The sequence below is a fragment of the Maniola hyperantus genome, chromosome 13, assembly GCF_902806685.2.
Source record: "Maniola hyperantus chromosome 13, iAphHyp1.2, whole genome shotgun sequence".
Classification (NCBI taxonomy): Eukaryota; Metazoa; Arthropoda; class Insecta; order Lepidoptera; family Nymphalidae; genus Maniola; species Maniola hyperantus.
In genome coordinates this window covers 415,997-430,156 of record NC_048548.1, presented here as the reverse complement: position 1 = coordinate 430,156, position 14,160 = coordinate 415,997, and the positions used below count along the sequence as shown (strand labels likewise).

Here is a 14,160-nt window from a genome sequence, read left to right as displayed (position 1 = left end):
GTTCTAATTTATATACCTAGTCCACGCGGGCGAAGTCGCGAGCATAAGCTAGTTAAAGTACTTACCTACTGAGAATTTCTATTAAGCTGTAAATGCAGAGGATAATATGCTCTGAGAAAACCTGTCACTTGTATGTATAAATTATCATCAAATCAAAAGTACTTAGTCGATGCTCAAAACACACACTCACAGACCTGGGTGGTCGCTGTCGCACCAGGCGTCTCACGTACAATGAACGGCTACCGGAAGAAAGGAGAAGAACGCTGCAGTCCCCCACCGTCACCTCTCCGTAAAAGGAGAGAACGCGCGTCGCGCAGAGCGCTCCGAGACGCGACATTAGACGCGCCGCGCAACGCCCCGCGTTTCCCTGAGAAAGCTAGTCGCTGATAGAGCGGTTTGTATGGGCTTTAATGCAGCGGGAATATGGTTCGCGGCGATACCGCCAATTTCCTACAATATTAGCGAGCGCGGGAAACGAAGTTTACGATCACCGCCGCTGGCGCTACTGCCGCGGAAATCTCATTTGTCTTCCAAGTTCAAACGCCAACGGGTACCTATAGAGTAGAATAGACAGATGCTTGATTACGGTAAAATAACAGCTACAATGTCACGATCGCAATCACCTCTGATTGGTTGACGCTCACTCACTATTGGCTACAATGCATTGTTGCAACAAGAATACCATAAATTTAGCCAATCACAACAATAATTGAGATTGTAATAATGATTGATGCATTACGTGTTATTTAACACTAGCTGGACTTCGTCCGCGTGTAATTAGGTTTTTTAAAATCCCGTGGGAACTTTGATTTTTCGCGATAATAGTAGCCTATGTTGCTCTCCAGTTCTTTATCTATACCCATGCAAAAATCACGTCAATCCGTTGCACCGTTGCGACTTGGTTGAAGGACAAACCAACAAACAAACACACATTTATAATAAGGGTACCTACTGATAATATTATTGGGGATGATTTAAAAATGTTTTACAAAAAGTTCGCTGTTGATAGTTGATAGAATTGTAATTATAATATTATTTATAAGTTTATGTTTATAGTAAACAGGGAAATAATATTATGTTTTATCAAGCACATAACTAAGTTATTTTCGGAATGTATATTCAATTTTATTGTGGTGTAGTCATTGTTATTGTATTTAATATCTCAATAATTCTCAGTCTTTATTTATTTATATCAAAGAGATTTAATTTAAAAGTACAGCGCCTAAAGATCCAATATTTAGAAATCAGTAAGAACCCTTATTATAAATGCGAAAGTGTATTTGTTTGTTGGTTTGTTGGTTTGTCCTTCAATCAGGTCGCAACGGAGCAACGGATCGACATGATTTTTTGCATGGATATAGTTAAAGACCTGGAGAGTGACATATTTTAGTGTGTGAGATATTTTATCCCGGAAAATCAAAGAGTTCCCCCAGGATTTTAAAACCTAAATCCACACGAACGAAGTCGCGAGCATCAGCTAGTGGACAATATTTGTAGCAAGGTTGGCAGCCATTCAAAATTATATAGGTACTTATAACTACTTACTCCGTATACTCGTACTGTTTATTTGATGAAAATCAATGTTTTGAACGCGATATAAATAAAATGATTCCTCAACGAAGAATTAATTATAAACAAAGTATTTATGTAATAAAACCTACTTACTTGGAAATGATCGTTCTCGTTACATAATATCACATCAGTACTCGTAGTACAAGATTTTACGTCTCACCAAATCAAACCAAATTCGAGAGTCGAAATACTTCCGCGTTACAGTAAACTGGATCTTAAGTGCCTTGTTTTAAAGCTCAAGTTTGTCTACACTTCTACAGCCAGCGCTCCAAGCGGAAACATTGCGAAATTAAAATCAGTGGCATTGAATATTTGACTTTAATTCAAGGCTCTTTAGGTCCATTTTACTGTAACGCGGAAGTATTTCGTCTCTCGAATTTGGTTTGGTTTGGTGAGACGTAAAATCTTGTACTACGGGTACAGCATTAATTATTATTGTTTTTTTTTTTACAAAATTAAAAGGTTTGTATCCTCGTGATTTGTCCGCATGGAATTAGGTTTTTGAAAACTCGTTGGTTTTCCGCGATAAAAATTAGTCAATGTCCCATCTACAGGACGCAAGCTATCTTTTTATCCCTCTTTTTATCTTTCATCAAGAAATAATTCAAGTAAAATAAAAAGTTTCTCATTATTATAACGGAACCAAATTAAGCGTGGTCTGAAGCTGAACCCACTACTTTAATTTTGAATCATCATCATTAACAACCGATAGACGTCCACTGCTGGACATAAGTTTCTTGTAAGGTCTTCCACACGCCGCGGCCTTGCAGTGCCTGAATCCTGCGGCTCCTTGAGACTCACCCGATGTCGCCCGTCCACCTAGTGGGGGGTCTTCCAACGCTGCGCTTTCCGGTGTGAGGTCGCCGTTCCAGCACCTTGGGACCCCAATCACGGTTCGGTTTTTCGAACTATGTGCCATGCCCATTGCCACTTCAGCTTCGCCACCCGTTGAGCTATGTCGGTCACCCTAGTTCTCCTACGGATCTCCTCACTTCTGATTTGATCACGTAGAGTAACTCCAAGCAAAGCTAGCTTTCTATTGCTCGCTAAGTTACTCTGAGCTTTCTTATGAGTCCCATAGTTGGCGATCATGTCTCCAATCATCATCAGTGTAAAATTGACTGCGTTCATTTTTGTTTTCGTCTTAGTATAAATAACACTTTCAAAGTAAAACAAGGCTTTTTTTAACTTAAATTCTAATAAAAGAACTATAAAATTAAATGAATCAATCTTCTTTTTCAATAATCACTCATTAGTACTGTTTCAATTAAACAAAATTAAACAAACCTAATGAATGAACCAGTCCTATTTAAATAATTATCATTATTTACTTACCATTATTGGACCAAGTAAAAAATGTCAAATTTAAAAAGCCTAACAAAAGCCGGACAGGCCGGACACCGTCTTATTTGGTCGCACATGCAACCAAAAAGACTGACTGTGTCCGGCTTTATCCGGACGCCTGGCAACGCTAGCTGAGCATAGCTCTCCATCGCTCGCTGAGTGACTCTGAAATTTGAATACACTAATAATGAAATATTTTAATAACCCTGGTTAATAACCATACCAACCTGTTTTAGTTAGGCACGTGAATAAACCCGATCGCAAAAAATCCCATACCAAAACTATTTTCCTCGTTCAAAAGTACCTACTTACTTGAGAATAACATAATATCTTACTCAAGACATTTTAGTTCTGTTGGTACTCGAGCAACCTCGCGTTTTAATAATTATAATAAATAAATTAAATACATTATATTTAATATTAAAAGTATATAATTATAATGAGTAGATTGTTATATTATTGTTGTGTTTTCGGAGCTTTACTCTACACAACAGGTGAGCACGTACGTTTTTTAATTTGTTAAAAGGGAAGTAGCTTTTTTTAGGGTTCCGTACCTCAAAAGGAAAAATGGAACCCTTATAGGATCACTTTGTTGTCTGTCGGTCTGTCAAGAAACCTACAGGGTCCTTCCCGTTGACCTAGAATCATGAAATTTGGCAGGTAGGTAGGTATTATAGCAGACATTCGGGGAAAAATCTGAAAACCGTGAATTTGTGGTCACATCACACAAAACAAATTTAATTGTGGTCATGAACTAATTAGTATTTTCAATTTTCGAAGTAAGATAACTATATCAAGTGGGGTATCATATTATGAAAGGTCTTCACCTGTGCATTCTAAACATTTTTTTTATGCACCATAGTTTTTGATTTATCGTGCAAAATGTTGAAAAAATACGACTGTAGTACGGAACCCTCGTTGCGGGAGCCTGACTCGCACTTGGCCGGTTTTTTTCGTGACAATTCCCACTTCGCCTATTTCTATTTCCCAAAAAATCATGTTCTGAAATATTCGAAAAATAATATACTTTATACTTACTTACCTGTCTAGTTGAATTAATAATTTAAATGCAATTAGTAATGGAGCCTTTTCCATGAAATAATTTAACTTCAAAGGCTTGTCTGAAAATCGTATTCCCTAGCGACAAAATTGCTATTTTGTATTTAGTATTTTTCTTCTTATTATATTTTATTTATGCTACGCTTTCTCGCACATCACGAATTTTACAGAAAAAGTTGCAAAATCCATTATCCTAAGTAGTTTAGTTTTTTAAGGGATCCAATTGGGTCCCATTTTGGGACCCCAACGCCCAGTTTTCACATTTCAGTAGGAACTAAGCAGTTTTCCAAATCAGTAGGTAAATAAGAAAAAGGAAAAGAAAATGAGTAGGCATATTTTCTTGCTAATTTTTAGGGTTCCGTACCTCAAAAGGAAAAACGGAACCCTTATAAGATCGCTTTGTTGTCTGTCTGTCTGTCTGTCGGTCTGTCAAGAAACCTACAGGGTACTTCCCGCTGACCTAGAATCATGAAATTTGGCAGGTAGGTAGGTATTATAGCAGACATTCGGGGAAAAATCTGAAAACCGTGAATTTGTGGTCACATCACACAAAAAAATTAAATTGTGGTCATGAACTAATAAATAGTAGTACGGAGACCTCATTGCGCGAGCCTGACTTGCACTTGGCCGGTTTTTTCTTAGTAGATTCTGCGTGCCAAGCCAATGATAGAGTCCCTAGTCCTGACTTAGAATAGGTATAAGATACCTATAAGACCCACAAGTTGGCTTTTGAGAAATAAAATGTGTGGCTAATTCCGCTGTACACAATCTCTAAACTAAACTAAAATGGCACATCTAAATTTATTGCTTTTCCTTTCATATTGTTGCTTGCGGAAAAGGATAGCACTAGATTTCGACCTGTTCATTTAGTTTAATTTAGAGATTGTGTACAAGAGAATCGGGAATTGGCCCCATTAATTGACTTTAAGTAAGATATAGCTTTCTTCATCGCCCATTTAGGTGTGGTAAGAAACAGCTGTGATAGCCTAGTGGTTAGGATGTTCCGCCTTCTAATCGAAGGTCGGGGGTTCTATCCCGGGCACGCACCTCTAACTTTTCCGAGTTATGTGCGTTTTAAGTAATTAAATGTCACTTGCTTGAACGATGAAGGAAAACATCGTGAGGAAACCTGCATGCCTTAGAGTTCTCCATAATGTTCTCAAAGGTGTGTGAAGTCTACCAATCCGCACATGGCCAGCATGGTAGACTGTGGCCAAAACCTTCTCACTCTGAGAGGAGACCCGTGCTCTGTAGTGAGCCGGCGATCGGTTGATCATGATGATGTTGATGAAGTAATATTTCAAATTTTCAGAATGTAAGCAGTACAGATACGACTACTCGTACGACTGTGAAGTGAACGGGTGGTTCAAACTGCACCGCATTCCAGCCACCTGGCACGACGCCTGGCTACGATGCCAGCTCGAAGGTAAGCTGAACAGTACAGATATCACTCCTCATAATTATAACTGAGATGAATGGGTGCAAAACTACATCTGCACCACATTCCGACACTGGCTAAGAAGAAGGAAGAAGGCCAATTCGACAGTAAACTTTTAGTTTTTCTCTTACATATTGTATCTACTACAAGTAGCAGCCGAGATACAGTTTTATGGACAATCACGGATAAAAATTCAATTGTAAAGCAAAGGATTACTTATACAACGTTAGTTTTAGTATACGCAAAACCTGAAAGTATGTTCAGAATCAGTAACAGAATCGATTGCAATCATTTTTAGTACGGGTTATATTTTGTCCAAAAATACTTTAAAATCCTGCAAGTTTGAACACCGAGTTGAATGACCGCATGCACCAGCTGATTCGAGCCGCACGAGCGGGAGCGCGCACGGTCGACGCTAGACGTCCCGCTCGCTCACAGCCGCTCGCTTGGGGTGACCATGTTTTTGCGGGACAACGACTCAACACAACAAGTTTATAACTTCGTAAATTTTCAGTAAATATTTTTGAAGTTTTGTACATAATATGTTCTTAATGTAAAAATATTTGACACGTGATTCGGTTTTTGCGTCAACTAAAACTAACGTTGTATACCACAGTGAACTAGGTACTTATTATAGAATCAATTTATAGAATCAATTTATTGATTCGCTGAACTTACACCTAGAAACATTAAAAAACTATAAAACTATTATAATAACAGGAGACATCAACATAAATCTAATAGCCAAGGAAACAGAACAAACTCATGAGCGTAATAATAGACTTAACTATCTTAACATGTTATCAATACACAGTCTCTTGCCAGGTCATACTTTACCAACTAGAGAAAGTAATTGTTTAGACCATTTTATGATTAAACTTAACAAAAACACATCAACCATACAAATGGCTGTTTTAAACACAACCATTACTGACCACTCTATGATTTTTCTTTGTCTAACCTTACAAAATCCTAAATTTAAAGTAAATCATAAAGTTAAAACCATTACCGACTTTAATGCAGCACTTGCAAGCTTAGCACAAAAAAATTTACCGGAGTTATTATTTTGTTATGACCCACACTTTGTAACTGATAAATTAATAAACAGTATAACTGAATCACTGACTGAAAATTCCAGTACAGTGAAGGTCCCTAAAAGTAAACGGGTGATCAAACCATGGATTACACCCGGGATTTTGAGGTGTATAAAAAACAGAAACAAAATGCAAAAAAAAGTACGATTAGAACCTCACAATGAAATATTAAAAATAAGTTATAAAAGATATCGCAATTTCTGTAATAATTTAATTAAAAAGTTAAAACGTGACTACGACAGGAAACAGCTGGGAGCATCACTTAAAAATTCTAAAATGCTATGGTACAATATAAAATCAGTTACTAACATGAATACTAAAAAATCCGATAATACACAATTGTTAAATATAAAGTCTTCTCCTATTGAGTCAGCGAATTATGTCAATAAATATTTTGCCAGTATAGGGAAAAAGTTAGCAGAAGACATTGTTTCAAGTGGAAGTTATCTGGAGTCAGGTGAGACTCATAAGTCTCAGTTAAACTCTTTTGGGTTGTTAGATACAGACAATAAGGAAGTGAATGATGTGCTTATGAGTCTCAAGGCGAAAAGTGCCCCTGGATGGGATAACATACCTTCTTCGTTCCTTAAGCTTGCTAAGGACCATGTAGTTCCCATTATTTGTCATTTAATAAATCTCTGTTTTAATAAAGGTATTTTTCCCTCACTACTTAAACGATCTAATATAACACCTATTCACAAGAGTGGAGACAGAGTGGATGTTAATAATTATCGGCCAATTTCCGTTTTACCTTCGATCTCAAAAATAATAGAAAAGATAATGAACATACGTTTATTGAGTTATCTAAACAAATACCAGCTTCTCTCAGACTCGCAGTTCGGTTTCAGACATGGAAAATCTACAGAAGATGCTGTTATCGCACTTACCTCGTTTATAGATCTACAACTCGATAGCGGTAAAAAATGTGTTGCTTTATTTCTCGATTTAAAGAAAGCATTTGATACTGTCTCTGTCCCCATTCTTGTGAAAAAGTTAGAAAATATTGGGATAAGAGATGTCCCTCTGTCTCTTTTCAAGGACTACCTTACTGGACGCACCCAGAGAGTTAAGATCGGGCAACATATAAGTCAAGATCTTGATATCTCTTACGGGGTGCCACAAGGTAGTGTTTTAGGACCAACATTGTTCTTAATTTATATAAATGCACTCTGTAATTTAAAAATCAATAATGCAAAAATTTTTTCTTACGCAGATGATACTGCAATAGTTTTTTCAGAAACCACTTGGGAAAAAGTTAAAAATATAACAGAACTGGGACTTGCTAAAATCGATCGCTGGCTGAAGAATAATTTACTAACATTAAATACTGAAAAAACTAATTTTATATGTTTCTCCATCTCCAATAAAACTCAGCCGGAGGCCGATTATAGCATGATATTGCACGCTCCTAACTGTAATAGTAACTGTAATAATTGCTCCAGTATCAACAGGGTAAACTCCACTAAATATTTGGGCGTTGTAATAGATCATAGACTATCATGGCAGAGACAAATAGAAGTAATTAGTGGTAGAATACGAAAACTAATTTGGATTTTTAAAATGCTTAGGCATATAGCCTCTAAAGTCCTGTTAAATAAAATTTACATAGCTTTAGCTCAATCTTTACTAGGTTATTGCATCCCCGTTTGGGGTGGCGCAGTTAAAACTAAATTCATCGATATAGAGAGAGCACAAAGATCTTTACTAAAGGTCATGTATCAGAAACCCTATAGATTTCCTACACACAAGCTTTACTCAACCTGTCAGGTATTAACTGTGAGACAATTATATATTTTGCAAACGATTCTGAAAGTACATAAATCCACAAAATTTGAACCTTTAATTGTACGAAGGAGAAGGAAACTTAATGTCATTAATATAGCTGCAGCAAAAACGTCTTTTTCTCGCAATCAGTACACCAGAAAATCTGCACATCTCTACAATAAAATCAACAAAATTCTCAATTTCCACACTAGTAAACAGTTTGATATTAAAAAAACATTGTCTAAGTGGTTACAAGAAAAAACGTACGACGAAACAGAATTACTTGTAGGAATATAAATAGGTAGGTTAAATTTGAAATTTGTTATTTGTTATTAAAAATATACACATGTACACACTCACACACACATACACTCACTCACACTCACATACAATACACACTGATACACATATGTACACACACACACTCATACACACACACACACACACACACACACATATTTTTAAGTTTCATATTCATATCATATCACTAAATTTAGTTTTGTATAAGTGTTTATTTGTTAATGATGGAGGAGGGAGAGCGGGGACCCTGAGATACAGGTTTTGCAAACTTACTTCAGGGTCCCTGGCACAATTGTAAAAAGACCTTTTAAAACAAATAAATCATTTCATTTCAAATCATTTCATTTCATTTCATTTCATTTCATTTTGATTGAGGACCACCTCCTTTTTCGAAGTCGGTTAAATAAATCTATCTCATAGGCGCACTTTACTAAGTTTTATCCACTAACTATCGAATTTTGACCCAGATTTCATGCAAGAGAAGTCAAGTGCAATACATAGCTTCTTCCTTTTTTGTTCTGTACCTCAAAAGGAAAACGGAACCCTATAAGGGTTTTCCTTTGATCGCTTTGTTGTCTGTCTGTCTGTCTGTCAAGAAACCTATAGGGTACTTCCCGTTAACTTAGAATTATGAAATTTGGCAGGTAGGTAGGTCTTATAGCAGACATAAGGGGAAAAATCTGAAAACCGCGAATTTAGGGTTACATCACACAAAAAAATTAAATTGTGGTCATAAACTAATAATTACTGTTTTCAATTTTCAAAGTAAGATAATCATATCAAGTGGGGTATCATATGAAAGGGCTTTACCTGTGCCTTCTAAAACAGATTTTTATGCATCATACCTTTTGAATTATCGTGCAAAATGTCAAAAAATACGCCTGTTGTACGGAACCCTCGGTGCGACCGAGCCTGACTCGTACTTGGCCGATTTTTTGTAGTTGGCTTTCAAGATGTGATCATAGTTCATAGATTAAGGAAAAGTAGTTGCGGTCATTCATCTTTGAACTTAAACGGTAGTTGGAATTTCCTCATGACGTTGGTCGTGGACGTGGAAAATGCTACGGGGAAAGAAAAGACACACTAGGTGTGTTGGACAGTACTTACACGCAATACAGTACCCGAAGTACAAGATTTTACGTCTCACCAAACGAAACCAAATTCGAGAGTCGAAATACTTCCGCGTTACAGTAAAATGAACCTAAACAGCCTTGAATTGAAGTCAAATATTTAATGCCACTGATTTTAATTTCGCAATGTTTCCGCTTGGAGCGCTGGCTGTAGAAGTGTAGACAAACTTGAGCTTTAAAACAAGGCATTTAAGATCCAGTTTACTGTAACGCGGAAGTATTTCGACTCTCGAATTTGGTTTGGTTTGGTGATACGTAAAATCTTGTACTACGGGTACAGATCTACTATCAAAATACTATCAAGCCTCAAATAATAGGTAGGTATAATGCATGCCTGCGAGCTTGGAGATTTGGTTACCCCTCGAATTTATAGCTTCTTGTATTTTCTTCAAAGTCATAAGTTATGGCAGTATGACGCACCTGACCAGTTTTTCCTTGTTTCTCGTTGTAGGGGCGGTGCTGGCGTCCCCCGAGAACATCTACATGAACCTGGCGATAAGGAACGTGATGAAGAACAAGCAGGCCCCCTGGAGCGGCGTGCACACGGGGATCCACGCCACCTTCTCTAAAGGGGACTTCTTCTCCGTCGAAGGTAGGTACACCTCAGTACCAACTCCTTCCATTTGATCGGATTCAAAAGCTGTTCGACTTGTGGACGATCTCAAACTAACCGGCTCGTTGGAAAGCCTGGAGCACCGCAGAGACGTTAGCTCTATATTCGTGTTCTATCGCCTTTATAATGGGGAGTGCTCTGTAGAGCTTTTTGACCTCATTCCACCCTCATTTTTCTACAACCGCACCGCGCGCTACCGTAAGGAATTTCACCCTCACCACCTGGGTGTCTGGTGCACTTCGACCGTCCACTGCGCCAGATCCTTCTTTCCACGCACATGCAAACTGTGGAATCAACTCCCGTCGGCGGTGTTCCCACTAGATTACAACATGAGGTTATTCAAGGAGCGGACCAACGAATTCCTTAAAGGCCGGCAACGCATCGGCAGTTCCTCTGTTGCTGCAAATGTTCATGTGCGGCGGTAATCACTTAGCATTAGGTGACCCGCCTGCTCGTTTGCTCGCTATCTCTATTTAAAAAAAAATGGTTTGCGTTCAGTTTATGAGAATCCAAAGGACTTTATTCTTTTCAGTTGATACAACGAAGCGACGACGTCTTTGAGTCTACAACGGTGTTTTTTACAGGATATATTTCGAAGAGTGTGCTCAGGAGCTGTTCGATCTTGTCCCCCCCTCACCTTTCTACCACCGTACCGCAAGACACCGGGCGAGTTTCCACCCCTATGTCGTCAACATTTCATCTACGCGTACAAAACGCTTTGCGTCATCATTCCTTATACGCATGGCTAGGGTCTGGAATACTCTTCCGAGATCAGTGTTTCCTGCCAATTATAATCCGGATATCTGTAAAACAAGAGTGAATGGGCACCTTCTAGGCAAACGCGTCCCATCTTAGGCCACATCATCACTTACCATCAGGTGTGATCGTGGTCAAGCGTGCGCCTATGATAAATTAAAAAAACCTAACAAATTCACAAATAATATGCAAATCAACACACTGACATAGCCCAAACTATTAGCAAGCTGAAGTGGCAGTGGGCAGTTCATGCCTGTCGTAGAGGCGATGGCCGTTGGAGCCGGAAAGTCCTTGAGTGGAGACCGCGTTGGGACCCGAGGCTGGCAGGAAGTGGCTGGATGGGGCAGGCTGAGGACCGGGCTCTTTAGGTTAGGCCTATGTCCATCAGTGGACGTCCACAGGCTGATGATGATGATGATGCAAATCAAAGTCGAAAATTACATAAAAAGTTACAAAAACTGTATATAGTCCCCCACGCTGGCCAAATGCAACGATTAGCAATTAGCAGGCGACTTTACGACCAAAAAATAAAACTTGTTTTTCAGGTGTCCCATTGTCCAGGATGCAGGTGGACTGGATGCCTGCAGAACCGGACAACAAGGACAACGACGAGGACTGCATCCTGATGGCCGCCAACGGCACCATCGCTGACATCAACTGCAACCAAGTCCACCCCTACATATGTTTCAGGAAGAAGACCAAGAACATGGTGCTTAATGGATGCGGGACCTTCGATCAAGGTACCCAACTCTTTGGAACTACTATCATCATCATAACTTATGATTTTAATTTAATCCATTCTAATATTATAAATGCGAAAGTGTGTCTGTCTGTCTGTTAGCCTTTCACGGCCGGTTCAACCGATTATGACGAAATTTGGTACCCATCGCCGGTTCACTACAAAGCACGGGTCTCCCATCAGAGTAAGAAGGGTTTGGGTCATAGTCTACCGCGCTGGCCAAGTGCGGATTGGCAGACTTCACACACCTTTGAGAACATTATGGAGATCTCTCAGGCATGCAGGTTTCCTCACGCTGTTTTCCTTCACCGTTAATGCAAGTGATATTTAATTACTTAAAACGCACATAACTCCGAAAAGTTAGAGATGAGTGGTATCGAACCTCCAACCTCCGAATTAGGAGGCGAACGTCCTAACCAATTAGCTACAGCTTTTTCGTATTAAACGGAGAATATGAAATGAAATATGAAATGAAATGAAATCTTTAATATCTTAACAAACATGTAGAATGTCTTTAATATTGCCTTTTCTTTTCAGAATACAACTTAGATCCGAGAACAGGTAGCTGCTACAAGTTCCACCGGGTCCCGAGGAACTGGACCCGCGCGTACATGACCTGCGCCGCTGAGGGAGGTCACCTGGCGGTGGTGAACAGCGAGACGGAAGCCAACGTCCTCAGAGAGCTGTTCGAGAAGACTCCTGCCAACTCCATCATCTCCGCCATTCCTGGTATCATGCGGGACATCATGCACGTTGGGTTTCACGATTGGAGCGAGCGTGGTGTTTGGACTACGATACACGGTAGCCTTTTTTTTAACGCTGGGAAATGCGTTTATGCATCCCCCTTATTGTACGACGAAAGTTCTTCCTTGAGATGCAAATTATCTCTGTAGGAACGAATTACTGAATACGGTATTTGACAACTAGTCAAATCAGTGACTTTTCATCACACGTCTAGTATGCGAGATGAAGCTATGAAGTACTGGAATGTGACGTCACATCATAATGACGTACTTCCTTAGTTTAATCGACAATTTAAAATGGTTATTGCACTTAAAACTAACAAAGGACGTGGATTTTATTTATTTTGGAAGATTCTCTATTTAATAATCACTGAGAAATAATTTATTTTTGATATAGTCAAATACCCAATTATGAGGACGACCTTTCACAAGTTTTTGTCAACTCTTGTTTCAGGCATGTCACTCATCGAGACAGGTTTCAACCTGTGGGCGGAAGGGCAGCCGGACAACGCGCCGCCCGGCGAGTACTGCGGCGGCATGTTCCGCAACGGACGCCTCGACGACGTGTGGTGCCACGAGAGGGGGACCTTCGTGTGTGAGAAGACCCCCCACAGCCTCATGCAAGAGGAGGACCTCTGAACATTGCCACATCACTACCCCAAGTTCTCCCCTTCTTCTTAATCAGTACCTTATTATAAATGCGAAAGTGTGTTTGTTTGTTGGTTTATTGGTTTGTTGGTTTGTTGGTTGTAATAAGGGTACTGATACAAGAGTTAATATTATAGTTCTATAATAATACTTTTTTGTTTCGGTGCCAATTAGCTTATTAGCTGCGCGAATCGTCTATACTTCATATTTTTATGAGACTCCATAATGGCACCTCATTGGCACCGACCCCAAAAATATTATTATAGAACTACTTATATTAACTTTTTTTGAAGTCGGTTAAAAATGACGCAACATCGTGAAGAAAGGGATATCCTCAAAACTGAGGAATCGATACGAGAAAATGATGTAATAAGACTTGTTAGTCAAAATTCAAGTTTAGTAAATTTTGTAAGTTATACTAGGGCTTCTGGCCGGCCCATAAGTTAGAAGCAGTTTGTAATCGGAACAGCGCGTGGACGTAATAAATAGGTACTTTTCAAACTCAGCTGTTGCCTTTATTGATCGACATACATTATTATTGTTCTAGGCTCCTGCCCGATGCTAAATTGGCAACAATGGGGCCGATTCTCTTGTACACAATCTCTAAACTAAATTAAATTTTCAGGTCTAAATCTAGTGCCTAGTGAAATCAGTATCCCTTATGAAAGGGATAGCCATAGATTTAGACGTGCCATTTTGAAAAATGGCACGTCTAAATCGATGGCTTGTATTCTCTTGTGTACAAGGCTCTTGATTGTGTACAAGGGAATTAGCCACAATATACCATTATACTTGTACAACTTGTTATCTATTACAAGTGACATGATAGCGCTAATCAGTCGTACGTTGGTAAGTAAAGATGACCCAAGTCGGTAACTGGGTAGGTGACTTTAGAAGACTGAATTTAGCGTTTTCGTGTCTGTCGTGTCACGACACCTATAGGGTACTTCCCGTTGACCT

General features: G+C 39.1%; 1 protein-coding gene across 1 annotated transcript; it reads left to right on the top strand.

Moving 5' to 3' along the window:
- The first annotated feature begins 3,119 nt into the window (after positions 1-3,119).
- On the top strand, positions 3,120-13,683 carry LOC117987374 (C-type mannose receptor 2-like). The gene is made up of 6 exons (XM_034974372.2): positions 3,120-3,410; positions 5,288-5,401; positions 10,153-10,293; positions 11,616-11,810; positions 12,347-12,610; positions 13,007-13,683. Exons 1-6 carry the CDS (start codon positions 3,356-3,358, stop codon positions 13,189-13,191), a joined length of 954 nt encoding a protein of 317 aa, XP_034830263.1. The 5' UTR covers positions 3,120-3,355; the 3' UTR covers positions 13,192-13,683.
- Positions 13,684-14,160: the final 477 nt, after the last annotated feature.

Bases quoted from the DNA above. Each gene is read 5' to 3' on its own strand.
- LOC117987374 (XM_034974372.2), top strand. From the start codon at position 3,356: ATGAGTAGATTGTTATATTATTGTTGTGTTTTCGGAGCTTTACTCTAC. The intron at 3,411-5,287 runs GTGAGCACGTAC...TCAAATTTTCAG, and splicing joins AGCTTTACTCTACACAACAG to AATGTAAGCAGTACAGATAC. The intron at 12,611-13,006 runs GTAGCCTTTTTT...CTCTTGTTTCAG, and splicing joins TGTTTGGACTACGATACACG to GCATGTCACTCATCGAGACA.